The sequence below is a fragment of the Genypterus blacodes genome, unplaced genomic scaffold, assembly GCF_046128005.1.
Source record: "Genypterus blacodes isolate CSIRO-AG114 ecotype Tasmania unplaced genomic scaffold, CSIRO-AGI_Gbla_v1 ptg000111l_1, whole genome shotgun sequence".
NCBI lineage: Eukaryota > Metazoa > Chordata > Actinopteri > Ophidiiformes > Ophidiidae > Genypterus > Genypterus blacodes.
Window position 1 is genome coordinate 1,464,422 of NW_027466915.1, and position 27,777 is coordinate 1,492,198.

General features: G+C 39.9%; 2 protein-coding genes and 1 non-coding gene across 8 annotated transcripts; all 3 read left to right on the forward strand.

The window, feature by feature from the left end:
* The first annotated feature begins 275 nt into the window (after positions 1-275).
* LOC143009227 (uncharacterized) lies at positions 276-12,531 on the forward strand. Of its 4 annotated transcripts, XM_076161274.1 has the most exons (14): positions 5,820-6,003; positions 6,910-7,081; positions 8,279-8,459; positions 8,621-8,669; positions 9,407-9,513; positions 9,544-9,743; positions 10,013-10,113; positions 10,222-10,270; positions 10,390-10,432; positions 10,650-10,692; positions 10,848-10,907; positions 11,514-11,583; positions 11,726-11,783; positions 11,880-12,531. In XM_076161274.1, exons 1-14 carry the CDS (start codon positions 5,999-6,001, stop codon positions 11,927-11,929), a joined length of 1,188 nt encoding a protein of 395 aa, XP_076017389.1. In that variant the 5' UTR covers positions 5,820-5,998; the 3' UTR covers positions 11,930-12,531. The 4 variants fall into 4 exon arrangements, with proteins under 4 accessions (XP_076017388.1, XP_076017390.1, XP_076017389.1 ...); XM_076161273.1 differs by lacking the exon at positions 5,820-6,003 and adding an exon at positions 276-466 and having other exon boundaries at positions 9,407-9,743; XM_076161272.1 differs by having other exon boundaries at positions 9,407-9,743.
* On the forward strand, positions 7,822-7,895 carry trnat-ggu (transfer RNA threonine (anticodon GGU)). Its single transcript has one exon. It is a non-coding gene; the product is annotated as a tRNA-Thr (tRNA).
* A 1,093-nt stretch (positions 12,532-13,624) lies between the features above and the next one.
* Positions 13,625-26,567, forward strand: LOC143009212 (RAC-beta serine/threonine-protein kinase-like). Of its 3 annotated transcripts, none has more exons than XM_076161243.1 (14): positions 13,625-13,749; positions 15,587-15,754; positions 15,834-15,962; positions 16,147-16,258; positions 17,389-17,536; positions 18,034-18,165; positions 18,479-18,544; positions 19,032-19,100; positions 19,240-19,362; positions 20,854-20,982; positions 22,227-22,441; positions 22,525-22,612; positions 23,314-23,416; positions 23,994-26,567. In XM_076161243.1, exons 2-14 carry the CDS (start codon positions 15,709-15,711, stop codon positions 24,071-24,073), a joined length of 1,440 nt encoding a protein of 479 aa, XP_076017358.1. In that variant the 5' UTR covers positions 13,625-13,749; positions 15,587-15,708; the 3' UTR covers positions 24,074-26,567. The 3 variants fall into 3 exon arrangements, with proteins under 3 accessions (XP_076017358.1, XP_076017355.1, XP_076017356.1); XM_076161240.1 differs by having other exon boundaries at positions 13,626-13,776; XM_076161241.1 differs by having other exon boundaries at positions 13,626-13,766.
* The last annotated feature ends 1,210 nt before the right edge of the window (positions 26,568-27,777 follow it).

Here is a 27,777-nt window from a genome sequence, read left to right on the forward strand (position 1 = left end):
GATGATGGCTGTATTTTATGTTGCCTTGTCTGGAAACATAATACAGTTAAAATGAAACTCCAGTATCTTCAGTAGGAAAAAGAGTTGATACCGTCATCACCACTTCTCGCCACAGGGTGTCACCAAACTGATGAAGACAAAACCCCTCAAGCAACAATAGATTACAAGATGATATAAACAGGTTTCAGACAGATTGACAGAATTGGACCTGAGTAAGGGGCATTAGAAGCAGTGAGAAGCCACGCCCTTATATTTCACCTCCCCTCCCCTCCAACAGTGAAATCGAGCCTCTGTGGTCAGTCCTACTCTGTGAGGGGCCTGACTCTGCTGCCAGATTTGATAGAGAAAGTGTGTGTGATGATGTATTATCATCTCATGTATGCTTTCCTCATGACTTGCTATTCAAGCCTGTAGCTATCATCGGATATCTCTGGGGGAAAAGGAGGTCACCTACACCAAAGATGAGGTAAATATTGTGATATTTCATTATTATGTCAGTTGATAGAATTATTGTAATTTTCATATCAGAGCCACGGGTTTTTGTCAGTTTCACTGTCCATAATAGAATTGCTGGCATATGCACATGTTACAGTTTTGCACACATTATAATTGTTTGCATGTGGATCTGCTGTAGTGCCTTTCTGCGAGGACGGTCACAGTTTCCCTTCTGTGTCATGCGTGTACCCACAAGCAAAACTGTGACTTCTCATGCAAAACATAGACCAAGGTTTGTTCGATTATTCATAGCTTTACAAACCACAGGCTGCTTTGAAACTGTGCTCACTTCTTTTGCAGTCTCGCTGTGACGTACACAGTTCCTCATTTAGATAAACTGACGTTCCAGGTTCTTGCACAGTTTTATAGGTACCACAGTAAGTTCAGTGTTTTGTCCTTTGTGCAGCCAAAGTGCATTTTTCCTCATTTTCTAGACATCTGAATCAACATTTCAGCTAATTAGAGAACTGTGACATACGTTTTCCTCACCCAAATATAGTTTGCATGTTTGCATGTTTGCAGCACTAAAACTATGCTGTTTGAATATATTGAATAGATTTCTTTTGGAATTTTAGCTCTAAATTGAGTATGTCGTTTTTGTTTTGTTTCGATTTATAAAAAAGTAGTTGTAGCACCTTATATCCTTAACTGAATTCATAACAATAACCTTTGGTGAGACTGAAGATGCACTGAAGTGCATGTGGAGCAGCTAAAAAGTGACCACCAGAGACCCTCACCTCTCACAGGGAAGCAGGCACCGCCTTACATTAACGGTTGACTCACCCAAAGTGGCCCACTGGAGTCAAATTTCATGAACACTCATCCCAACAATGATGTGATTACATCATTCGACCAAGATCCCATTTCCACATCAGGAGAAGAATGTGTAGCATCTAATATAGGCTCATGAGAATACTTAAACACTGTGATTACATGGATGGATGGATGGATGGATGGATGGATGGATGGATGGATGGATGGATGAATGGCTGGATGGATGGATAGATGGATGGATGGATGGATGGATGGATGGCCTCCAAAATTCTGTCCAAAGGCCATGGAAGTTTATTCATACTTCCCTTGTGTTTAAAGGGATGCAGTTACATCGGACAATGCACATGAGGCTTCGTCTTATGAGGTCGAGACCTGGGAAATTAAATTGACACACTGATAAGTGCTGAAATTTGATTGTACAATAATATGTGTGTAATAGACACTATCCATATAACAAACATGGTTGCTGGACCCGACCCAATTTGGACCTGACCTGATTTGGTCCTTGACCTTTATATTGAGGGTCCATATCAGAATATCATCTGACATGTCAAACCAAACCTGTGTGTCTGATGGTCTTGTAGAATTACTGTATGGCGGTACTCTATAAATTGATGGTCTTTCAATTAGTGAAAAAGCTGAAAGCAGTGGAATTGATAACATTGATAGTTTCAAAAATATTTGTGATTCAGACAAAGCGACTTTAAAACTTGTAAAACATTTTTGGCTCTGGATTCAAACAGCCACACTTCTGAAGAGAGATAGCTAGTGTGTATGTCTAAACTTGGATTATACATTCAGCTCAGTATCGCATATCCTTATTTGGGCAACTATTGATCTTGTTTGTGTGTCAAATATCAAAAAACAATTTTAAACTGATTTCCAATACATTACTACATATCATTTACAATGGAATTTACCACTGAATGGTAATGGTAAGGTAGTATGGTATTGCACCAAAGTGGGTTGTGGATGGAAAGAGGCAGCAGGCATGAATTAGTCTGAACAAAATTAACATGCAACATGCATTTGTGAACAATGAACGTGTATGCAAAGCCATTCAAAGGGAGAAAGATCTATGATTGAATAATTCCACAATGAAATAGAAAATTACTCTCAAAACATTACACTTGTGTAACACTTACATCTGTCAAACTGTCTTAACAAATAAGATGTCGATGGTTAGAAACTTAGATTATTTATTTTACTTCCTAGTATTTAATAAAGGCTGTGACAAACACTGTGCTGATTGGAAGTGCATGGTGTGAAATGTACTGTATCTTTAAAAACACTATGCTCAAGTCTACTTTTTGTTCGGCCTAAAATAGAGAAATAGAGACAGAAAGGAGGAAGTAAACAAAGCCGTGACCGGAGACATGGCTGTGGTGAGTCACTTTGGAGCTAAGGCGTCAGTCTCACTCCCACACACACACACACACAAATACACACGCACATCATGAAGGTTGCGTGTTATCATGCACATACACCTTTCTCATACAGCATGTCAATCTTTATATATATATCAATACTTGATATACAATAAAGGCTAACCGCTTGGATATTTGTGAGCTTAATCATAACCATTATTTGAATACACTTTATTTCAATTTGTCAAGATTTCAAAATGTCTATAATATATTTAACCTAAAAAGTGTACAAACATTGGCTGTCACAAGTTCCCAACTCCTTTAATTTACAGTGACATGAAATACAAAAAAATCATCATATATTAAAGTTTGACATCTGGTCTTAGCAAATGTGATTTGATCACATACCAACATTGTTATGCTTCATTTTCTTTATGATTATGATGATAAAACAAGATATTCCCACTGGAAACCCGTATACGGGGTGAAAAATAAAAAAATGTTCTCATTCTTGACAGATAGATAGATACTTTGTTGGGAAATTCAGGTACCCAGTAGCTCTCAGGTATCCAGTAGCTCATACAAGCCTACAAATACAGATTAGAGACCAAACGCATATACATTAATGAAATAATTAAAAAAATAAACACAAAATGTGAAATTGTGTACTATATCACATGCATCAGATACACATACACACATCATACATCAGTAACACATGGAAGATTTCTTGAGAAAAGTGAGGCTTTAAAACAAGAGCACTTTGCAACACCATAAAGACAACACAACCTCTCTCCATTTTAATCTGCATGTACGGTACAGTTAGTTTGCATCCAGTGCATAATTGTATTGTTATTATATTCTTTTGTTATGTGAGCTGAAAATGCTTTTCCAATACAATGGCTATCAACATGAGAGGCAGGATTTACAGAATATTGTTCCTCGTTCACACTTCTGGTTTTACTCTGGCCACGGCATTAGTAGAACAGGACCTTTCTTAGCTTTAAGATAAGATAATCCTTTATTCGTCCCACAATGGGGAAATTCACACTTTGACGCTCTGTTTGATAATGCTTTGACTGAGAGTCTATATCTACATATACTGTTAGAGGATTGGCATCCAGTAATACATGACCACAAATAATGAATGAGTTCCCATTGAAGAACATGTTGATTCAAGATATCTAGCACTTTGGTGAACCAAAACTGGATCAAATTAGCACATATTTTACCTGTTTCCTAATTTTTTGTTTGTCCGCATCTACTCTTCCTCTTCATATTACCTATAGCATTTACTTATGGCAAAGTTAAGTTTACAAACATGTAAATAAATGCTTATCTCTTCAGCTAATACACATTACATCAGATGTCAATTTGCTATGTAACGTCAGAGCTGCAGCAATACTAGCAGGTCTGCCAGCATGTACAGAACACTGTAACCTCTTAAGATGACCCAGAATGCAATGTTATGTCTGGTCTTCAACCAACAAAATAGGGTGCATGTCACCGCACTCCTCGCCGCTGGCTTCCTGTTGCTGCTGACATCAAGCTCAATCAGGCTTGATGACTGTCTACAAAGAAGCACAGCACCTACTAACCTGAACTCTCTCGTTCATATCTGTGTTCCTTCTCTGTCACTGTGTTCAGTTAATGTTATGGTGGCCTTTAATAGCATAATGGCGGTCCTCCTGAGTTTTGGAGGCAGAATCTGGATAACAGGGATGCATCGTAATGCAGTGTGTAAATGCAAAAAGTTTGGATTGCTTATCTAAATGAAATGTCTGAAAGTGTCTGTGTTTAAGCCCAAACACTAGTAACCACCCAGAACACCCAGAGGACCAACCAAGCCACAGCCCCAAACACCAAACTATCTCCCCTAGCTACATCTCATAATACCCTAACAACTGCCTTAACAACCACCTAGGAAATGTTTAGCAACAACCCTATACTGTAGCAACCTAGGGATCCCACAGAACATCATAGCAACAGGTCCCAAGCAAACGTAATACGTGAAGTTCAAGTTTCTTCAGTGCAGCATTAGGGGGACAGTGCCTAATAATGGGAATAGGCTGTGTTGAAACCTCTTTGGATTGAAGTTCCACATCTTTCTCTGTGCTGTCATTGGTTTGCTTCTGGTTCCAGTAGAGGGTCTTGAACTCATCTTATTCTGCTCTTTTGCTCCTCCACATTCTCATTCTGTCATCATCCTTTCTCTTCTGCCCCTGTTTTCAGCTTTGTGATAAGCTTTATCATCCGTTTCTTCTTCTTCCCCATTGGGATCCTCTTCACTTCCCTCTCATCCCACCCAACGCACCAGAGCAGCCACCATCACCTAGTCAGGCCCGAGTTAATAATATAGCACTGATCTCTGCTGTGTCAGACAAACACAACAAGACCACCTCTGACCTAGAGACAAAACCACAACATCACCCACAAGGGGAAAACACGTGTTGCACTGTCCTGATATCTAAAAAAAGAAACACCATATTAGCTAAATTCTTCTTGGAATATACTTCTTGGTGGTTTGTGTTGAGTATTCAGCTCATATCAGAGCTGACAAAGTCACATTCAGATGCAAACACTGGCTGGATGAGGTTGTGTGGAATTTTTGATTAGTGAAAATGACCCTAATGGAAGGTTGATCTGTGAGGCAGAGTGAACATCTCCCATAATCAGGCCTGGTCCTCGTTAATGTCGCTCTAGAAGAAAGTAACTACCTTTGTGTGGCCCCTGACTCAACATTGGAGTGGTGCAGGTCAACAACCACATCCTTCAAATCCACAGAGATCCATTTGGGATTTATTCCAACTTCTATGCATTGTCGTCAAACTACATTTTATGCCATTTTGAATTTTTTAGCCACAGTTTTACCTCAGTTCTCACAAACCTCTACATGTAGAATGTCAGATATTATAATCTACCCATTTTTTGACATTTCTTACCATTTTGCCACTACTTGCTGCCAAATTCGAGTGGGCATGACCAATTTTCCAAAACGTGCAAGAGCTCATGAACTAATTATTCTATTGTAAACAATTGTGCACAATTTGCAACCGCTACTTAAGCAAATAAGAAATTAAAAAATCACATTACCTATTAGGGTGAAAGAAAAGGGGAGGTGTGAAAATTTAGAAATAGAAAGAGCAAGTGAAGATGTCAAGAACAGGAAGAGTAAAAAAAACTGTCTAGGAAATGAAAACACAAAGGCAGAAGTGTCGAGACAGAGAGAGACAGAGGTGTGGAGGAAACAGTCACAGTCGACTCAGGCAACAAATGTGAACGTGTGAGAGAGAAGGAAGCAACGTGATGAAAAAAGGCTGAATCTTAAAAAACGAGTGCGATTCTGGATAGAGAGCTGAAACATGGGGTGAGTCGTTTTCTATTGACAAAGGGCTCACACAGTCGCTGTTGCTTTGTATTCCACCAAGAGTAAGAAAGTATGAGCTATTGTTCTCTTCCTCTGCATTTGCAATGGCGAATGCATTGATAACTAAAAATAATATCATGCCGTTTTAGCTTTGACATTGTCTTACATGTGTGTCATGAATACACTTCCTGTTTGTATCTGCAGCTCACAACAGGTGCTCTCTCCTACTCAACACACTATAGTCTGAAGCCCTGGATGATGTTGATTACTGCTCATTTTCTTTGCACAGAGAATGTTACTGACCTAACCTCTTTGAGGTTTTGTCAAGTGAGCAACAGCACTCCATATTTGGCGGTGTAGCACTGAGCACAGGAAGTGGTCAACGTCTAAAAACGTTGGGGCAGGAAGTAGAGATTTCCCACAGGCTTTATATGCAACACCTAAGCTGACAATAACTTGTTGAAATTATCATGAGCAGTTTTGTTGTTACTGTGTTCTATTCACCTAGGCACTTTATCTAACATGACATATAAAATGGAAGCCTTGCAAAGATACATAGAGTAATCACAGCTGTGACCAAGTCCCAAAGTCATAACAGGCTGGTCACAAATCCTAAACTCTGATGTCTCAAATAACTGATAAGACATCTCTATGTCAATTTTAATGCCAGGGTAATAATTTGTATAATTGATTCACTCAAATCATGGATACTGATCTAATTTGAATTTATTTATTTAAGTATCGGATAACTGACCATTGTATGATGTTTAATCTTGGTTTGGGGCGGGTATCAAGTCTTCTGAGTCAAGAGGCTTAAGTCCAATTTGAGTCAAAGTCATGCAACACAAATCTATACACCTCCTTTATACTCTCTACACTCCTTCTGTCTCACCTTCCCTCCACCAGTGAGTCCAGTATCTGCCAGGTGAGGGCAACAGTTATGCTGTATGATGAGACCAGCAAACGCTGGGTGCCGGCGGGCTCCGACAGTCCAGCCTTCAGCCGTGTCCATATCTATCACAGCCCTGCAGCCAGCACCTTCAGAGTTGTGGGCCGCAAGCTGCAGGCCGACCAGCAGGTACAATACAAAGTCTATGTACACACACACAAACCCTGTACTGATTTTAGGTTATTATGCATACAGCCTTACTGCAAACCTTTTGCAAACCTTAATGCTTGGTTGACTTTTAAAGCCAACCAGCATTAAGGTTTGTATATATTCAGTTGGGGAAATGTCTTGAAGTCTTTATCAGCAAGTCCAGTTGCCTAATATTAACTTCCCTTAGATACCATGACATGGATGACCGAGAACCTTCACAGACATTTCAATGCTTTCAATCACATCTTTTTTAGACGGTGTCTTTGTCTAACAACAAATCCATATCAACAAAGTGCAGCATAAAAATGTGCAGCAAATCAGGAGAAATCCGTTCTCACTGCTTGGAGAGGGGAGGTTAATAAAAATGCATCTGCAATCCTTCTCATGTTTCAAGTACATAAGTCCGAAACATCTCATGATTTCACATTTTAGTGTATTGAGAGAAAAAAAGATTTTACATTTTGCTTAACACATGGCTTCTGCGTAAGTTCTCTTTAAAGTTTTACTATGTATTATTGTTGAAGCCTAGTATCTCCTACTTTGATCACCACTTCTCGTCTCATCTACTTCCTCATCTCAATTGTTTAGCTCTTTTATAGCCTTTTATATATTGAGGATCCAAGAGAATGACAATGTTCCTGGCAAAGCTCTCACAACTATCAGGCCTAAATTGTGATGCATGCGCAGATCTGAAAACCATCCCTTTGCATGTTGTATAAGGCGCTGTGGCTTAGTTGGTTAAAGTGCCTGTCTGGTAAAGAGGCGATCCTGGGTTCAAATCCCAGTGGTGCCTACTCTGATTGTTAAGATCTATCTTCTGTTTGACAGCTCCTCCAACATATAGGAGATTTCAAATCTTATCTGATCAGTATTACAGTGGACCTGTGTTGAAGTCATCTCTCACCTCACGGACTTTAGTATTGATTGCATCAGTTTTTTGGTTCTCAAACTGTGGTATGTGTACCATAGGTGATACTTGAAGTGCCCGCTGTTTGTATGCCAGCTGACTGTAGAAATCTGTGCTGTGGCAAATTATTTACAAATGAAATTGGTTTCATTAACACATAACAAAGACTAATTATTATTCTATCTCAAAATGTACTTGTTACATTTGTGTTAAATTTCATTTTTTCCAATATTTCTGTTTTTGCCCGCTTCACATGCTTTATCTGCTAGGTAGTGATCAATTGTCTGATTGTCAAAGGGATGAAGTACAACCAAGCCACACCAAGCTTCCACCAGTGGCGAGACTCCAAGCAGGTGTGGGGATTGAACTTCGGCAGTAAGGAAGATGCTACAATGTTTGCCACCTCCATGACGTATGCATTAGAGACTCTCAATGCTCCACCTGAAGCAGGTAAAAAGAACAAAGCCATAGGACAGATGAGGCAGGTTGTATTCATCTTATGATGGTAAAACTGTGAGAGCATACTGTATGGGATTCTATGGTGTGGGTAATTTTTAGATAGAAATTCAAAGTAAAACAGCTACCAACTTTTTTCAATATGTTTTTCTCAGGTCCTGTTCAGAATGGACCCACCGCAGAGGAGATAGAGCACCAAAGAAGGTACGGAGCTTTTATCTGTTGTAGACTTTAGGTAACTTCGTAAACAACAGAAAACACCTAAAAATAAACAAATGCAAGTGTTTTCTAATTGGCTTTGAGAGATTCCTGCATCTTATGACTGCAACATTCAGTTTTCTGAGAGATGTGTCAGAAAAGAGATGTATGTATGTGAGATGTATGTATGTTATTTATTGAGTGTAAAAGTCCTTATACTCTACATGTGGGACACATTCAGCACGTCTATTCCAGTTTTGCTGATTATTACATATTATCTGTGGAACATGTATGAAGACTGTAACATTTTATGACGACACAAAACAATTCAAAGAGATGAGAAATCCTACAAGAGGAAGTAAAATAAGGGAAGTTAAACAAAGTGACATTCTATAAGCACAGTGTGTGCTGACATATAAAGCTGCACACAGTGATGTTTTTGAGGTCAAACTGCTCTGAAGTCCGTGCATCTCAATGATTTCACCCTTTGTGTCAGATTTCTTCTCATATGACCCAGAAACATCAAAATGGTGTTTCTTTCTCTTGGAATAAGTCATTTTGAAATTACAGCCATGCAATGAGTGCATTGCTCACACAGCACCATCATTTTTTTGGGCCACCGTAACATTAATTGATTACAGCTGATAAAACAAGCCAGTGACATTTTGCATATAAGCTTAATGGAAGCCTGCAGCTGTCACACAGTTTCTTCTCTTTCTTGTTTCCTTGCTATCTCCCTGCAGACTTGAGCTTCAGAGGCAGGAGCAACAGGAGAGGGAACGTCTGGAAAGAGAGAGGCAGGCATCAGCCCCTGCCTCACCAGCTCCTCCTGCCCCACCAGCTGCTCCACCTGCTGCTCCACCTGCTGCACCATGCTCACCTGCTGCACCAGGCCCACCGCCACCCCCAGGGCCACCACCGCCCCCAGGGCCACCACCACCCCCAGGGCCACCCCCGCCACCTTCATCGGTACCACCACCTCCTGGACCACCCCCGCCCCCAGGTGGAGGAGGAGGTGGAGGCGGAGGCGACAGTCTAGCTGCCGCACTGGCTGGGGCCAAACTGCGTAAAACTCCCAGGGTAACACAAATATCTACATTTTTTTATTTAATACCCAGTGATGCATATTTGGTCTGTCATTGTCAGTCACTTAGTTGCTAAATTATTTTATTGTTTTATTCCTAAACGGCTTTGTACCCAGCCTTCTTGGAGTGAAGTTTTTATCAGAGCATGGGACACTCCATTATCACATTATGTGATAATGTTGACCAGTTTCTCATCACTTAAGGGACCAAATTAGACACATTTTCAATAAACATAGTGATTGAAGGTGCTGCCGTTGTGTCTAGGATGATGGTGCAGCCCCGGCACCCAAACCTGCATCCTCATCTGGTGGAGGAGGAGGTGGAGGGGGTCTAATGGGAGAAATGAGTGCCATCCTTGCTAGACGGTAATAGTTATTATTGGACTCTGTATAGCTCTTATATTATTCCTTGTGTGTGTGTGTGTGTGTGTGTGTGTGTGGCAAAGCAAGTGTTTACTATCTTTTTTTAAATAGGAGAAAAGCTGCAGACAATCCAGCTCCGAAAAGTGACGAACCTCATAATGTAAGTAGCCTGATTATAATTTTGATTGACAATTTTAATTGTGAACTTTCTTTCAATACACAGCATGTGTGTGTGGCATGAGCAGCAAAGTTTGATTTGTATGTGTTACCTATGTACAGGAGGATTCTGACTCCCAATTATCAAAGTCGTCAGGACCAGGAGGTGTGTAATGTCACTTTCTGTCCGCATACAGAGCTGGAAAAAAGCAGATATAAACAAACATCCATCACACTAACAAACTATCAATACATATATTTGAAAGTAAAAAAAAAATTGTAACATTAGAGCCAGGGTAATCTGTACATTTTCACTGTAAAATTCAAATACGACATTTGTTGTCAGTGTCCTCTATTAATGATACATAATAATATTTCACCAGAAATCAACGAAAAGTTCAAGGACAGAGCTGCCACCATGCCAAGGTGAGAAGCTCAACCTCTCATCCACCATCCTCACAACTACTCACTGAAATAACTAACATTTAACATCTGATGCTGAATAACGCTCTCGATGAAAACATTCACATTAAAATGCCAAAATATCACAGGCCTTTAAGGATATGCATATTTTGAAACAGGATTAAACCCTCCACTGCCACTCCGGCCCCAATTAACTCCACTACTTCCCCAGCATCCAGGTACCAGACTCCCCCCACTCCTCCCTGCTACAACTTCTGCCAATGCCCCGAGATGCTTTATTTCCCTATTCTCTGTTTTCTACGCTACCTGTGCCACAATGACATGAGCAGTGCATTGGTATCGCCTGTAACACTGCAGCCACTTCAGTGGTGTGGCTGCCAATGAGTCATTACAGTCAATACCATTCAGCTGCTTATGGAAAATGGTTATATATGAATGAGGTGAGAATCGAAAATGTCCGCTGTTTCATTTTGTTGCTGCCCTGTTTTGTGTCACACACACAATAAGACAGAAAGACACAGAGAAATGCGCTTTACTACCTTAGACCCACTCTCTCTCTCTCTCTTTCTCTCACTCTCTCTCTTGTTCAGCTGACATGTGCATTTTCCATTTTATGGCTCATGTACATACCTGTGGGCCGCTTATGAGCAGCTTTGTTCTTGACACCAATGGACTTTTTTTTTTTTTTTTTTCACCAATGGACTTTTGCTGTCTAAGTTTGCTGCTTCTCTCTTGGCCAGCGCTCTCTTACTTTGTAGAAGAAATAGAAACCTTGGTTGACAAAAGCTTAAATGTTTGTCCTTGTCTTTTACTCTTCAATTTAGGATGAAAGCGGTGAAAAAGAACTCTGATGGTGCAGGAAGTGAGAGAATTGATATGGAGCAAATCAAGCAGGTTGGTTGCTTCATTTGTAGCTCTCAATATCCCACAACATTACTGATTAGATTGAAACTGGTTAATGATACAAAGGCAGAATGCAAATCTTGTCAGTTAATGGGCTTCTTGGTTCATGTTGCACGTGTCTCTGTGTTTAAAGGATATTCTTGACGAAGTGAAAAAAGAACTTCATAAAGTGAAGGATGAGATTATCACAGGTGAGTTAAGTATGAAGCATTTTAAAGCATTTTGATGATAATATTTGAAGAAGGATTTAAGTTGCCCATTATTTATATTTATTGTCATTTTTCCAGCATTGATCCAGCAGCTACAAAGTGCACAGCTCATGAATGAAGACTCCTGAAAGGCTGAAGAAAGACAGAGTAATAGGACCGGAGGAGTGCGGAGGCTCTAACAGGGAAGGCTCAGGCTTTTTGCGTAATAATGTTTCTGTTGCAAAACATGATATTTCAAAATCTGTCTCAACGTTTCATACTGTCTTTATCATAATTTCCATTTGGTTCATGCAAAGGCAAGCATTGATACTTGACTCTCCTTTTTCTATTTCATGAGCAATTTGGATATTTCACAGAATGGAATATGGCATTTACTTGCTTTTAATAGTTTCTTTCTTATTTCTCCATATTTGATTTCCTCTGCTCCATATAGGGCAGCAGTGAGCAGTGTCATTTAAAGAGTTAACATTTTATTGAAAGAAACTGCTACAATTGTATGCAAAAAAAAATGAGGATGGTGCTTTATCATAAAACATCTTAGGTCTAGCTCTTTTACATCATGTTTATGTGCTGATAATCACTTAAAATCCTGACTGAAAAGTGTCTCGATCACAGGGAAAACAATAAATATTAGGAGCAGCCCGACTCATTCTCAATCATAATGTTGGTTGAATGTGACTTGAATGCAATTGACTGTACCTGGAAAGTAACAGTGACAGTATACACAAAGTGTGAAATGTGTTACTGTAGTTAAAAAAGCGGAGGTATAATGAACTTATGGGTAATTTACCGAGTGCCTAAGGCAACCATCACCATGCAACCATCATCTGAGGCAATTCAGTAAAAGCCTGTGTTCTATCAACCTGGGTTTGTTCTTCATTTCAGTGTGTGCCCTTTGTTTAGTCTAACTGAGTATTGAACACAATCTCTTCTCCTGTCATCCGTCCTGTATAGTGAACATTCATTATCACCTTTTCAAACTCAAGATAAGAAAAACATATTATGAACCTCAAACTACGATAATCACCTTAGATTAGAATACACCGACAAAAGACCACTCAACCCCCAGGATTCCCTCCTCTGTTTGGCAGGATTGTGTGGGACAAGAGTGCAAAGACTCACAGGACTAGGATGGAAACAGAATGAGATGTGAGGATTGTGAGCACAATGAGTGCAGATTCTTCAACAGCAGTAATTGGAACATTTTTGTGTTGCATTGGGTTTACGAATCATCAGTAGTTTAGATATGTGTTAAATATTTGAATCTGATTAAGGGGGAGAACAATCGAGTGAACAAGGGGAACTGCAACCTCCATTGTTTATTTCTGTATGACGCCACAATCTCACATACTTCTGCTTTAAGATATAAATGTTTCCATGTAATTACAAAGAAGAAGTGTGTGGACTGTGGGTATTTTTTCGTCGAAACATCGGTAGCATGGTGAAAGCTTTAACTGGCAATGTGTTTTGCACTTAAATGATACCACAAAATGAATAAATAAGCCATGAACGTTAAAAAGACATTTTCGGATAGTCTTGTGTATGCATCTTTTCGTGTGAAGTCGGTCATTTTAGGTATTACAAATGTATTTCATAGAAAATGGCAGCTAAAGCCTGTGAGTTTGAACCTTAAATTGCACATAGAGAAGTACCTTTTCTTCTAAAATTGCTATGAAAAATAATAGCGTATATCGTATCTCAGACTACTTTTTGTAATTAAATATACACTTCCGCTTATACTGTCCTGAACAGCAAACCTTTGCAAAATGCCAACCAGACTTCAGAGTGCTTTGCGTCCCATGGCCTGTAGATGGCAGTGTGGTTACAGAGAGGAGCAGCGTGTGAGTGGAAGAAGAAGAAGAAAGTGCTCGGTGTTTTTCTGGGTGGATGGCCTGCTCTGCTCTGGATCCAGCCTGTCAAAACTGCCCGAAGACGAGAGCAACGTGTGGTAAAGACTCGACAATTGTGTGTTTAGGTGCTAAACTTATTTCTTTTAATATAAATCCGATCTCTGTGTTAGACTCGTTGGAGTTGCTTTTTTATCTCGGGACTGATCGGATGTCTATTTGACTGGCATGACTCGCAACTAGCACAGCTACATGTGCCGGAGCAGAAAAAGGCATTTGATCGCCACTTTAAGCCTGTGTTTACTAATAATAAACAAACAATTTAGTGATTTCAGTAGGATCAAGTGTCTCTCGTTCCTACTTTGCACTAGTACGCGGCCTGAAAAGTACCGAGCATAGGAGAGAAGTCGGACTTCTACCTGTAAAACATCAGTGAGCCATATTGTGTTTGTCTAAGAACTAACAGCAAGTAAGCTTTAGTTACTCGCTACCCGCTACTTAAAACTTAAGTGACGTTTATTCGAAAAGCTGCCGTTCGTTTATCGCTGTAACAGTATTGGTAGATGGTATTGGAAATATACTTTCAGATATGCGCTGGTTCTCCATTCAGATGCAGAAATCGTATCTTGTTAAACTCCTTCGTTGAAAGTTAACTTATTCGCTAGCGTGTGGCTAACTGCTGTCAATGTTTAAGTCAAATGCAGGCTAACGTTAAATGGCAGCCGAGCTAACGCCAACAACAAGGTTACAGCCGAATAACGCTGCTCAGGTTGTACTTCCCAGTCGGAGTAGTAAGTTTATACTTGCAAATAAATGAGCTTATTAGGGAAATTATCCACACACTTTGCGGTGAGTGTTAATATAACGTTACCCTTTAAATTTAGCTTTATCTTCAATTTTAGCCCAGGTGCTGTTCACCGGATAGCACACGACACATTTCCTTTGAAACTAAAAATATAAACTTTCTTTATATTTCTTATTGCTTTTCGGTTAATGTGTGAGAAATATTAAAACGTTTTGTATAGATATGTTCGGCATGTAGCAGTTCTGCCACAACAACATTGTTTACAACTAAATGTCGGCTTCTACTTCCTGTTGTGTGTTCTTGAGTTGATAAAGGCACGAATAATTAAGTCAATGCTCTAAAGTTTAGATTTTATTAAAATAGTGTACCTTTTTGTCATATCTGTGCAAATTATATTTGCTTACAACATTTTAGTTATAGACTCTGCTTTTCCTACTCATTTGTTTTCGTCTTTTTAACACAAGTGTTGTCACTGCAACCTCGTCAAAGTTGTGGGAAAACATTTTTGTTACATTAAAATATATTTCATTTGATTGAATGTGTTTTTCTTCAGTATTTTCCATCTCATATTAATTTTGCGATTGTCCCTGTTTTAGCTTCTTTGTTATGCATCCAGTGAAAATTTAACGCCTATTTTCATCGTGAATATTACTGATCTGTTGTGTTGGGGCTTATTCCCATAGCATTGCAACACACATCATCTAATCCAATGATTTCCTTGCTGAAGTTAGCTGACAGTTAACTGTTAACATTTACAGTTTAGTTTAGATCACAATAACAACATTCTTCCCCTTCACATAATGAGAACAACTGGGATTTTCACAATACATTTAGTGACAGTGTAATAATGATAGTTTATAATAATAAAAATTAATAGTAATAATAATAATAATAGTAATAGTATAATACCTTAACACTAGTGTCTTTGGATAACATAAAAATAGTTAAAAAAATATGAAAACTGTCATTTTGATGAGGAATCCGACCTTCATAAAATCCCAATGCATTGATTTGGCAGTAGAAGGAGTTAAATATCACTCACCAGTTTAATCTTAACATTTTCTAACTTTAGTGAACTAGTCAGATTGTGTTTGAAGATGACTCGGTCTTAATTTCTGTTCTTTATTTTTCAGCCGTTCAGCAGGGGCTGTTCTCTCTCTGACTGCGATTGAGACTTGAACAGGTCAACAGAGAAATCCACTGTCCCCTTCCCCAATCTCCTTTTCCTGACCCTCTCTGAAGCTCATCTCTCACCATGAATGAAGTCAGTGTAGTCAGAGAGGGCTGGCTCCAAAAAAGAGGTAAATAGCAGGAAGAGAGGGCAAAATGTTTTGTAATTCATGCAGTGCATCCAAATGGCATCTCTTGTGTCTCATCCAGGTGAATATATCAAGACATGGAGAGCCAGGTACTTCATCTTGAAAAGTGACGGTTCTTTCATCGGCTACAAGGACAAGCCCGGTCTAAACGACCAGACTTCGCCGCCACTCAACAACTTCTCAGTGGCACGTCAGTGTTCCCCATACTAAATCAACACTACACCAAACATTTTCTTTGTTTTTACTTTTAGAATTATCAATTGTCAGTTCAGTTGTCTGATTTTCCTTCCATTTCAGGCTGTAAATTCCTCAGGCACTGAAAGGTTAAATGGTTATCAGCCTGCAGTCTTCAGTATTATTTGTTATTTTCACAGAATGCCAGTTAATGAAGACAGAAAGACCCCGGCCCAATACATTTGTCATCCGTTGCCTGCAGTGGACCTCCGTTATTGAACGCACCTTCCATGTGGACACCAATGAAGAGAGGTTAAAAAATGTGTTTTTTCGAAGCTAAAATGTGCAGGATTAATCGTTTCACTTGGGTTTTGCCATAGAGCTGTTGTCAATTTTCTCAAAGGGATTTTCAGCTTTATTATTCGCCTTTCACAACCAGGAATGCATATCAGTTCAACTAGCATTCAACTAACAACATCCACTGCTTTGTACTGTAAAAGTAACAATTCAATTTTTTTTTTTGAGCATTACAACTCCAACAATGAGATTTTCAATGTGGTAACTGGTGAGGAAACCTTACAAATGTGACGGTCTGCCTTTAAAGAACCGTATCTCAGTCTTTTGATGTGTTAGATGATACCATTTGATGTCATATATGGAGAGAGCGCATCACATCATATTCTGAAATCCACGCCCAACGGACAGGATTATACCCAGCGTGAATCATTGTGACCAAACAATGGATCAACTAAACTAAATGCCTGTAGAAAGAGATTTGGAAGGACTTTGCTACCCTGTGAGGAACAGACCTGGAGAGGCTGAGAATTTTTCGGCTCCCTCAATATCTCCCCTGCCTTCCACCACCTCTTGAAGACATTATCCCACTGAAATGCAAAAGTGACAACTGGGAATACTATAGGAAGTGAAAACAATCTGCATGCGTTAGTGTCATTTACAGCAACCCAGTTATCCTGAGGGTAACTTGTGTTTCGTAAGTGTAGCAAAATGCCTGCTGCACATCCATGAGTTACCGAGCGACAGGATCCCACAGTTTCCTACATATGTTAGCCCACAGCACAACAACTTTTTATTGTTAACTACCTGAGCAATGTGACAAGGAGGCACTGCTGTACAATACAAGTAAATGGAAAGAGATGGAACATTTTCCCTTTTTTATTTACACACTGTCTCTATTGGACCATTTTCTAAAGCAAGTTAGTAGCTCCCATGTTGGTTAATAGTAGTACATTATGAAAATAAGCTTGCAAATGCATTAAACTTGTTGAATGAGATATATATTTGAGAACTACATAGCTTGTAGATGCAAGTGTGGATGTCCCTGATCCCATCCACGTCCCATCTTCTCTCTGTAGCAGAGTCTCAAACTTCCAGAACAGAGTGCGGCACGGTGTGTGACTGTGCATTGTATTTTTGCTTCTCAGAGAGGAGTGGATGCGAGCGATCCAGGCCGTGGCTAACGGTCGGAAAGGCCGTGAGGAGGAGGAGGAACCTATGGATATGTTTGGCTCACCCACTGAAAGCAGCCTGGAAGAGATGGAGGTGGCAATGTCCAAAAGCCACACCAAAGTGGTAAGAACATCCATTTGGCACATAGAAGCACGGAGCACGCGTGTGACTTGGTCTAAATGGGGGGTAGGGGTTCCAAAAGGAGTAGAGGTATATCATATATATTTATGATATATATTAATAATGGTAATATACTATATGAGAAAAGTCCCTTACCAGTCCAGTTGCACATGCAATGCATGAAAATACATGTTCAAGATAGGAACTAACACTCTGTAGTGTGATACTCCGTATGTGTGAAGCTGATAATATGTTTCTCGTAAACTTGGCTCTGAAAATGTACTGAGGCAAACCATTTTGAAATTGAACAATGAAAGTTAATGCTGAATTGCTGTAACAGAAAATGCAAATTTATGATTATTGCATATTTTCTTTCTATTTGAAAAAGTTATGGTCAGATATAAAGAACATTAATGGCATTTATGTACTGCATTTCTGTCACCATATCTTGATCAAATTAATTGGAAATGAATCAATATATCCACTTGTGCTCTTTCTAGACAATGAGTGACTTTGAGTACCTGAAGCTTCTTGGGAAGGGGACGTTTGGAAAGGTGATCCTTGTCAAAGAGAAGTCCACTGGAGTACATTATGCCATGAAAATACTGCGCAAAGAGGTCATCATTGCGAAGGTAAATAAGAATAGCCTTTGTTTGTGTGTATGCGCCCAATTCATCCCAGCCATATAATGTTGGGTACAGAAGGAATGCATGTGTGATAAACATTTGATCCAAATAAACCTGTGCACACACAGACTTGCCACCTGCAATTCTACAATTGCACTACATAACTACCTGGGCAATAACAAAACAAAGTTGAAGTGAATTTAAATTTCATTATGGAGTTAAAACATCACATATAACAACATCAAAGTAAAGATTGTATAAGATTTTATACAATGTGAATATTTCTGACACTAATGTGTAATAATGTTTGTATTTGCAGGATGAGGTGGCCCACACAGTTACAGAAAGCAGAGTGTTACAAAATACAAGACACCCCTTCCTCACAGTGAGTACATTGTCCTGTCCACACTTGAATGGATGCTAATAGGCAGAGGGGCTCTAGAGTGAAGATGCTAGTAAATACAGACAGTAACAGACAGACAGACAGAGCTTGCTTGAGATTTTCATCTCCATGAGCCAAGTGGTTCTCTTGTCAGCCTGGAAAGTGTCCGACAGTACTGACAACACTTCTCAGCATGTGTTGTGTGTTCTTCAGCAGCTACTTACAGTTCGGGTGCGTTGTTTTGTTTGTTTTAAGTTCTTATCTGTGATCTCATTTTGTCTAAATGTAGCCACACTGAGTTTTTGGAACAAAGTATTTTAAACCTTTCCAAAATATCACAATGATCTGTTAATGGATGGCATTTATTTAGGTTGGAAAGGGGGTGTGGCCTACACATCCGTCATGATATCAAACCAGTTTTTGTGCGAGCCAATGAAATCATTTTCTGTTAGTTTGTAGCCTTTCTTACTTGATCAACGTTGCCTTACAGACGCTGAAATATGCTTTCCAAACCAACGATCGGCTGTGTTTTGTAATGGAATATGCCAACGGAGGCGAGGTGAGACATCACATACACGCATCCCGGTCACATGTAGATCCACAAATGTCACTTGGTGTCAACAGCTTGCCGTGCACACTCAATTAGATCGTCTCCAACTGCTATGCTTTGTCTCCATCTGCTCTCCCTCCCTCTTCAGCTCTTCTTCCACCTGTCACGGGAGCGAGTGTTCACAGAGGACCGGGCTCGCTTCTACGGAGCTGAGATTGTGTCGGCTCTCGAGTACCTCCATTCACGCGAGGTTGTTTACCGGGATCTGAAGGTGAATTCAATACAAAATCAGTGTTCGCCACATGAAATCAAAGCCCGATTCTGACCCCATGAATAACAAAGAACCATTTTTGGATTTCACCAGGTTATTTTGATAGACCAACATTCATGATAAGACTTTACTCATTTGGAAAGAATAAGCATTTATCCACTTATACACAACTGAAATCCCTTGACAGTCTTGAGGGTCGAAGTTGAAATGACCAGTGACTTTCATTCAGTTTTAAATGAATTAAAAGTCATTTTTGGACCAAATAAAATCATCCAAACACAAGTTAAGTGGCCATAAGAGAAGTTCTGTCATCTTTCTCTTTGTAAAATGGGCTGATTGGTGAAAATTAGTTTGTTTTGTGTGTACAAGTTGAAAGATGGAGCTTGTTATGAGGGTAATGCCACTTCTAAATCTACTATACCTCCTACTTCGTCAGTATCTGGCTGTGCTTTAAAAGGATATGCTCCATTGAATTTAAGTCTGAAAATGCGCCACTTGCACATTGTATGGCTGGAATTGGCACTTTCCTTATATGGCCTCGACAATGAGCGGCAACCTAAAGTTGAAGCGCCTTTGTTGCGTCATGTTTAGTTGAAAAACAACCCAGGCCAAGTAACCTATAATAAGTGTTCAAATAACAATGTTTAAACATTAGCATGCTTAAGTTAGTTTGCGGTTCTTCAAGGTGATCTATGTAATCAGTGACCCCAATAAGTGACCACTAATCAGGTTGCAATGTTATTGTCATAAACAGACTAAGCCAGTTTATACTCTGTGGGCTGTTGACAACAAAGAGTGAATCACATCTCATGAGCTTTCCTTTTTCTTCTATTTGTCCAAAGTTTAAACCTTGTGATAATGTTACTTACTGCAGAGTATGTGATATCAATTGAATGTTCTGGTATTCAGACAGCGTTTAGGTCAAGCTTGTAATACTTCTCCACCAAGGTCGCACTGACCATGGCTTCAAGGCAGTGATTTATAAAGGAAGCAACATTTTCTTTTGCTGATGTGTTCTGTTACTTAGAACCTTCAATATGATTGATATTCATTAAACTGGAGCGTATACTCCTGTGTTTTTGTTTGCTTCGACGATTTCCAGTGCACTTTCTCTCTCTGCACTAAGCCTAAACAGCACTGAGTGTCTGTGCCTCATCCACCATCACTGCTTTCTAGATTCCTTTATTTCCAGTTGCCCAGTAGAAACTATGAATTTAGAAATGGATTCTCTCCATGTGTCACTTGAAAGTCTTTGGTCTTTGAAATATGGTACCTTTTGTCTTTTATCCACCACGTTACTCATTATTATGAGGATGATGAAGATGATGCTTTTTGTTGAAGCCAGTCAGGGTTCTCTTATGTTTATGAGTGTAACATTCTCCACCAAGATTCCTATCAAACTTCAGCGGATCCATCGTTGTTATTTGCTTCAAGTACATATGATTTATCATCAGACTCACATCTGCTTTGTATGTCATTATGTCCTCTTAGCTGGAGAACCTGATGCTGGACAAAGACGGCCATATTAAAATCACAGACTTTGGCCTTTGTAAGGAAGGCATCACTCCTGATGCCACCATGAAAACCTTCTGTGGAACTCCTGAGTACCTGGCACCTGAGGTAAGGCATCTGTGTATTTGCTTGTTTTAGACCAGACCGTTTTTAACTTTAAAAATCCATATGTTTGTGTTTTTACTGAAACGTGATTGAAAATCAGATGTGAAGGAACTTTATATAATAATACCATCTTCAGTGCAAGTCAACAAATTTTTGTAGTGGCGTAACTGTGTTTCTATAAGCAGAAGCGTTGTCTCAAGTTGCGCTCACTGCAAGATAGAGAGTAAATGGGGGTTAGTTGATTGAATGGCTGAAGTGGGAGGTAAGGCTTTAATGTCCATTGCAGCAACTATAATTTAATCATTGAATCCAGTCATAAAAATACAAGCGTTAAATGTGGCATTAGGCTGAATTTGGGAGATTTTGGAGTTACATGAAAACATGTTTATGTTAGTGTAAATGTCTTTTGTGTTTCATCGTGTGTGATATTAAAGCAACAAGCACAGACAGCTTTCCTCATTATGATTTTGAGTTAAACCTCGGTTTCAAACCAATTTAGGGGGCCTGAAAGTTCAGGGTGTACGCAGTTCAACTGTCTGATTTCCTCACGTCAGTGCAAGATACCGCGGCCTGCTTTTTCAGGCAGACACTATTATCATTGTCATGTGGCAGCGAACAGAATGTATACAGAGTCTTTGGAGAGCAGGTTTACTTGTTGAGCTTGCATACACGTGTCAAGAGATAGAGAAAGCTTTGCCCATGCAGAACATGTAAGGTTCAAATGTGCAGTCAGTGAACATGATGTAGACGATTATTAATCCTGTGTGTGGGGCTGCGTAACAAGGACAAGTTCTGTCCTTTGAGTTTGCCAGTCCAAGGTCCTAATCAAACTACAAGTAAATCATCAGGTACATGTTGTGAGTTTGTTGAGGACTTTGTAGCTGCGTTCAGTCCAACATCCCATTCTGTAAAAAAAAAAGAGGAACCTACTTTTGCTTTATGGGGAAGTAGCCACTTACATTGTTGTGAATTCATGTAGCATGTGTATTTTTCATTCATGCTGTGAAGCCATTTACTTCAATTCAAATGTCATCAAGCTGTGTATCTTTTGTAAATTCATTTGATTTACTACACACACGTTTTATCATGAGAATTGAATTGAATTGAAAGAATACCCCTTATTTCATTGTGCCCTATGTAAACAGTACTCAGTGACGTGTCCCTTTGACTGAATAGACTAGTTGGTCTGAAATACTGTTGTACAATTAAAAATTAATTAAATAAACTATGCCTCTGTTCTCTTACAGGTGCTAGAGGACAATGACTACGGCCGGGCAGTGGACTGGTGGGGTCTGGGTGTGGTCATGTATGAGATGATGTGCGGCCGCCTCCCCTTCTACAACCAGGACCATGAGCGTTTGTTTGAGCTCATCCTCATGGAGGAGATCCGCTTCCCCAGGAACCTGTCACCTGAAGCCAAGTCCCTGCTGGCCGGCTTGCTCAAGAAGGACCCCAAGCAGAGGTGCTTATGCTGAATGGCTACTGTGTTTGTTTGGAAATGGAAATCTCTACTAGATTCTCACAAAGTCTGGTTTACATTTACAGGTTAGGTGGAAGTCCCAATGATGCCAAAGAAGTAATGAGTCACAAGTTCTTCATCACCATTAACTGGCAGGATGTGGTACAGAAGAAGGTAAGTCAGAGGAAGCCAGACTGACATACTGCTCAGTCTTTGTATGTGCCACTTTGATGGTTTTCAGCTGACATCATGTGTACCAGCCAGTCCACATGATGCCAGCTGAGAAGTCAGTGTAAACACACAGTATAAGGCTATTTTATACGTATCTTATTTCTACTATTATGTTGTTTTGCACACCAAATGAACAATGACAAATGAACTGCTAAATTGTCAATTCAAGTCGGGGGTTATTTGTAGAGCCGAAATATCACATACAATGTCTCAAAGGGCTTTACAGACCCACAACATCAGGAAAAATTCCCAACCCAGCCCAAAGCTCTCAAGGAAGATGAGGGGAAACTCTAAAATTCAGTATCAAACAAACAAACAAACAAAAGAGTGTTTCATTTTCACCCTTCTATTTGATTTTATATTAAAAGAGTATATGCACACATACAGTATACACTGCCCTTGATTGGTTAAAACCTTTATTACAAACTTATCTCTGTCCCTCTGGCGCATGTCAGAGAGGATTTGGAAAAAACAGATAGAAATTGGAAAGAGCAATAAAAAAAAGTTGCACTGTTTCTGCTATGGAGCTCAATTCATTCTGTAGGACTTCCCTGTCACCTAGATGTGAAACATAGTTTTTTGTTGAATAAAAAGACAAATGCAGCCTAGGCCCTGTTATTAAACGTTGCTTGTTCCCCCATCAGCTCACCCCTCTCTTCAAACCACAAGTAACATCAGAGACGGACACCCGGTACTTTGATGAGGAGTTCACAGCGCAGACTATCACACTCACACCTCCAGACAAGTGTAAGTATAGTTAGAGTGGAGCAGGCAGGCCCAGGCAGCGCTGCTCTCCCTTGTACGCTGACGTGGCCTCCACTGATGATTTACAGCGACAGTAAAGAGTTTTACATATTTGCTGCATCTTATCAGTGTAATCGATCCGCCCGGTTTGACTCAACCCTCCCTCATTGTGGCGAGAACACTATCCTGGGAGTGTGCTGCTCTAAAATGAATGCAAGTCAACACATTCCCCTGACCAACACAATTTGAGCAACGACCACACCTACAAATAATGTTTAGATGGTTGTACAACAACACACATTTGTAACATTTGGTTGTTTATCGGCAATTGCCCCCCTCTGGCTCACTAAATGGCAGAACTTCTCTTTTTATACCTACTTGCTTTCACTTTGGCGCAACGCACTGATTATGGCATCCGTTTTCGCAACAGAGAAACCGCTGATGGGTCAAACCTGGAGGATCGGTTACACTCACAGGATGCAGCAAATCAAAGTGCATGTGTACAATTTCAAACCATCACTTTTCACATTTCACCCGGAGCATGCAAACTGACTTTTCTTTGTCTTGTTGGTTTTTCCAGATAACAGTATGGATTTTGAGGATGTCACCCAGCAAGCACATTTCCCCCAGTTCTCCTATTCTGCTAGCATAAGAGACTGATTGCATCTCCACCACACACGTAAATTCACACACACACAAACACCAACACACGAGGCGTGAACACAGACGGTTCCCTTACAGCTATTAATGACCAGCATCTCCAGGATTTAAGTGCCTAGGCTGGCAGCCATATTGTTCTCTATAAACCCCCTTCATCCACACTACGGACAGAGCCGGGCCGCACTGGCTGTACTGTATCAAACTGGACTCCAGTACCTCATATACTCACCAGCACAAATCAACAACATAATCAGGATTCCGTCTATAGCACCTCCAGATGGCCTATAAATAACTGCTGCTACTTTTTTTAGACTGTAAAACCATCAATTGCTGTCTTTCTTATGGTCTTATAAGCCATTCAGTTTCTTCATCAAGTGCTCTTCTCTAGAACTAGTTGTTACCGGTAGTAACAAACTGGTTCTCAAAATGAGGGAGGATGTCGGCAGTGTGGCAGTTTATGGGCTGATTTTTTTTTTTTTACTTGGGCATCAAATCCAAACTGAATGTCAGCAGAGAATGTGTGAGAGCATGAGGTTTTGTGTGTGCGTGTGTTTTTGTAGAACGCTCGCCCAGTACGCTTTCGGAAACATCAGATGAATTGGCAATACTGCAAAACACTGTGCGTCTTGGGTGAAAACACCTATTACAGTGCAAATCATGAGAAGTGTTGGAGAGAGAGGGGGTTTCCTTTATCAACTGTATGCAATCAAACAATTCTCTTGTACAGTATATTAGTTTGCTCTCAACTTAGAATGTGATTTTTTTTTTTTTTTGGTTCATACTGTAGATCTATCTCATGTGTGACACAGCAATGGATGGGTATTGGGAATAGCTAAATGCCCAAGGTGTATATGTTATTTAAAAAAAACAACAACCTGGTTTTTAATTTTTTCGAACACATTTCGATCACCAAAATGCGCACCACCAATGTGATTTAATGAAAAGGGTCAATAAGCAGTTTGTTACAGACCTCATTTATCCTCAGATGAACAATGTCCATGTTGAAGCTAAAAAGCTTTCCGGATGGTTGTCTGTGCCTTTTCTTCGCAAAATGTTCTACAGTTGGTTTCATTCAGAAAGTGAAGTACCAAACACCCCAATCCACTCTGTCACCAAACTGAAGCTTTTGTAAATGAATAGCACTTTGAGGGGAGCTGTTGGTATTCTGAGTGTAAGTAACCCTTTCTGAGGGCACTCTGGGATATTTCGTCATAGCCTTTTCACAAACTGATGACATGTTATCTAAGAATTTCAAAGTAGCCAAAGACAATGGGGGTAATTCATAAAAAAAAAAAAAAAAAAAAAAAACATTAACTATTTTTTTATTTGAGAGAGAGAGAGAGACAGAACGCAGAGGTTGATGTGCAAGGAGAAGGCGGCAGAATGAACAAAACTTGCTCATTTAAATAAACTGACTAATCAACTGAGTGGGCTCCTAGGTCACAATTTGTGATCACTAACACATGAGCTAATGTAGTTTAAAAAGAAATAACCACCCAGATCTCTTGCCGCTGATATTGATCATCAGATTGAAACAGGATTTTTGCATTGTTAGTGAATGAGGGAACGTGGCTGTGTGTCACTATTTGCCCTCATCATCCTCTGAAATCTGCCGCTGTGTATTATGAATTACCCCCTTTGTTGTTTCAGTGCAATTGTGACTTGCATATATGATGTTGGGTTCTTTATTGATTTGATTTCTATAAATTTTTCCCCAACTTTCACAAATTGCTGAACAATTGGAACATCTTCAGAAGCTTACACCGTTTTTTGTTTGCAATGCTGGGGAGTGGAAATGGAAAATGCACCCACCATTGCATTGCATTGGTGCTATGCTGTTAGTCACTGGTAATAAATTAAGGGCCGATGTAGCCGACCTGCTCAACTTCCTGTTGCTCACAGAGCCTTCTACCTATGTGCTGTTTTGAAATAATTTCCGTTATTTTTGTTTTTCGTCTTGTATCCTTCCTCTGGTTTTACTGTTTTTCGACTTGCTGTTCTCCCTCGTCCTTCATGTACACCACCCCTCCCCCCATCCCCCCTCTTACCTCCATCTCTGCTCCAGAGATGCTCTCAAATTGAGGAAATTCATAATGGTTAAAAGAAATGTATGTGTTATTCAATTACATTATTCTACTCGATCCATTTCTATTTGTCTATGAATGTAATTCTGAAAGACAATGATCCAATACATGTTTTTAACTGTCTTAATACATGGCAGTGTGTGTCTGTTTGTATCGATTCTACATATCGCCACATGATTGGTTTTTTCAACACTAAATTCTATGGATGAAACTTATCGTAAAGCCACAATAGCCAGGTTTCTATCTACCTTTTTGCACTTTTTTGTTGATGACAAATGAAAATGCATGAAAAAATATATTTTGGCTCCCTCCAGCTCATTTCTATTTTCATCAAATTTGCTTTTTAGCAATAAGGGTTTGTGTATGGTAATGTCAAATCAAATAAAACCAAATGTATTTGTATAGCCCAATATCGCATACGGTGTCTCAAAGGGCTTTTACAGACCCACACCAGCAGACTGTCCCTGACCATCCTCAAGGAAGATGAGGGAAAAATGACCCAAAACCTTCATAAGGGAAAAACCCTTGGGAGAATAAATTCAAAGACGGATTGGCATCATGAACATTTGCAAATTCTGTACTTTTCTCTTCTCATATTCAGGGTCACAAGCCAAATGTCGGCATGTTATGCATGTTAGATATGTTATCCATACACCGATATCCAATCACAGGACTTGCATAAACGCCTTGCATCACCAAGTGTCCTGGTCATGTGGATGCTTTCTGCATTGGGATTTAATTTCCCTTTGTGGGCAATTGTGCTCTTCTTTCCATCCTCTTTGCTGTATTGCTATCATCATTCATTCATAAAATAACCCATAACTGTGAAGCTTGTGCTGTCCATGTTCCAGCAACAGGTCCCTATTCAGTGATTCACAACTCCCACTCTAATAACTTCATAAATTACAGCTGAGCTGAGAAGGGAAGAAGGCTGATGTTTCCAACTCTTGGCTGGATTTCATTAACGCGTGACCTCATTATTTAGATGACATCCAGACAGCGAGGACGGACGTTCATGCAAGTTCCCTCTACGTCTCGTCACAAATCATGTTCTGGCTCTGCCTCATGGTGAAACTCAGTACCTCCCTGGAGGCATCCTAACTGAATGCCCAAAACACCTCAAGTGATTCCTTTCAATGTGATTTAACAGCAGTTCCACTAGTTCCTGAGCCTCCCTCTCATGTACGAACTCCTCTGCCTACTTCATAAGGAGAAAGTTTAGGGCAAAGGGTTAGGGTTAGTCTATATATCTTGGGAGGTTATTCAGGCTCCTCCTTTATTTTTTTATGCAGGGCTCCCATAGAGAAATGTGGTCTTCTCTACTTCAGACACCTTCCTCTGGTTGTAATTAAACACATGGCTGGTGTGTGTGCTGCCCTGTGGGCCTTTTGTCTGCTTGTGCAGGAGAAGCAGAAATGAACTCTTACATAGATTGCGCAGCTTAGTGTGACAGTAAGTTTGTTGCATTGTAGGGGAGGCTGATGACTTAAGCAAACCTTTGGCGAAAGATGTGGTTAAGCTGCAGTAACAGCAAACGGTTTGAAACACAATTTAAGCAAAACATATTCAATGTAGACGGAGTTCACAAGTACACAGAGATAGAGAGTGTAAGTGTTTATA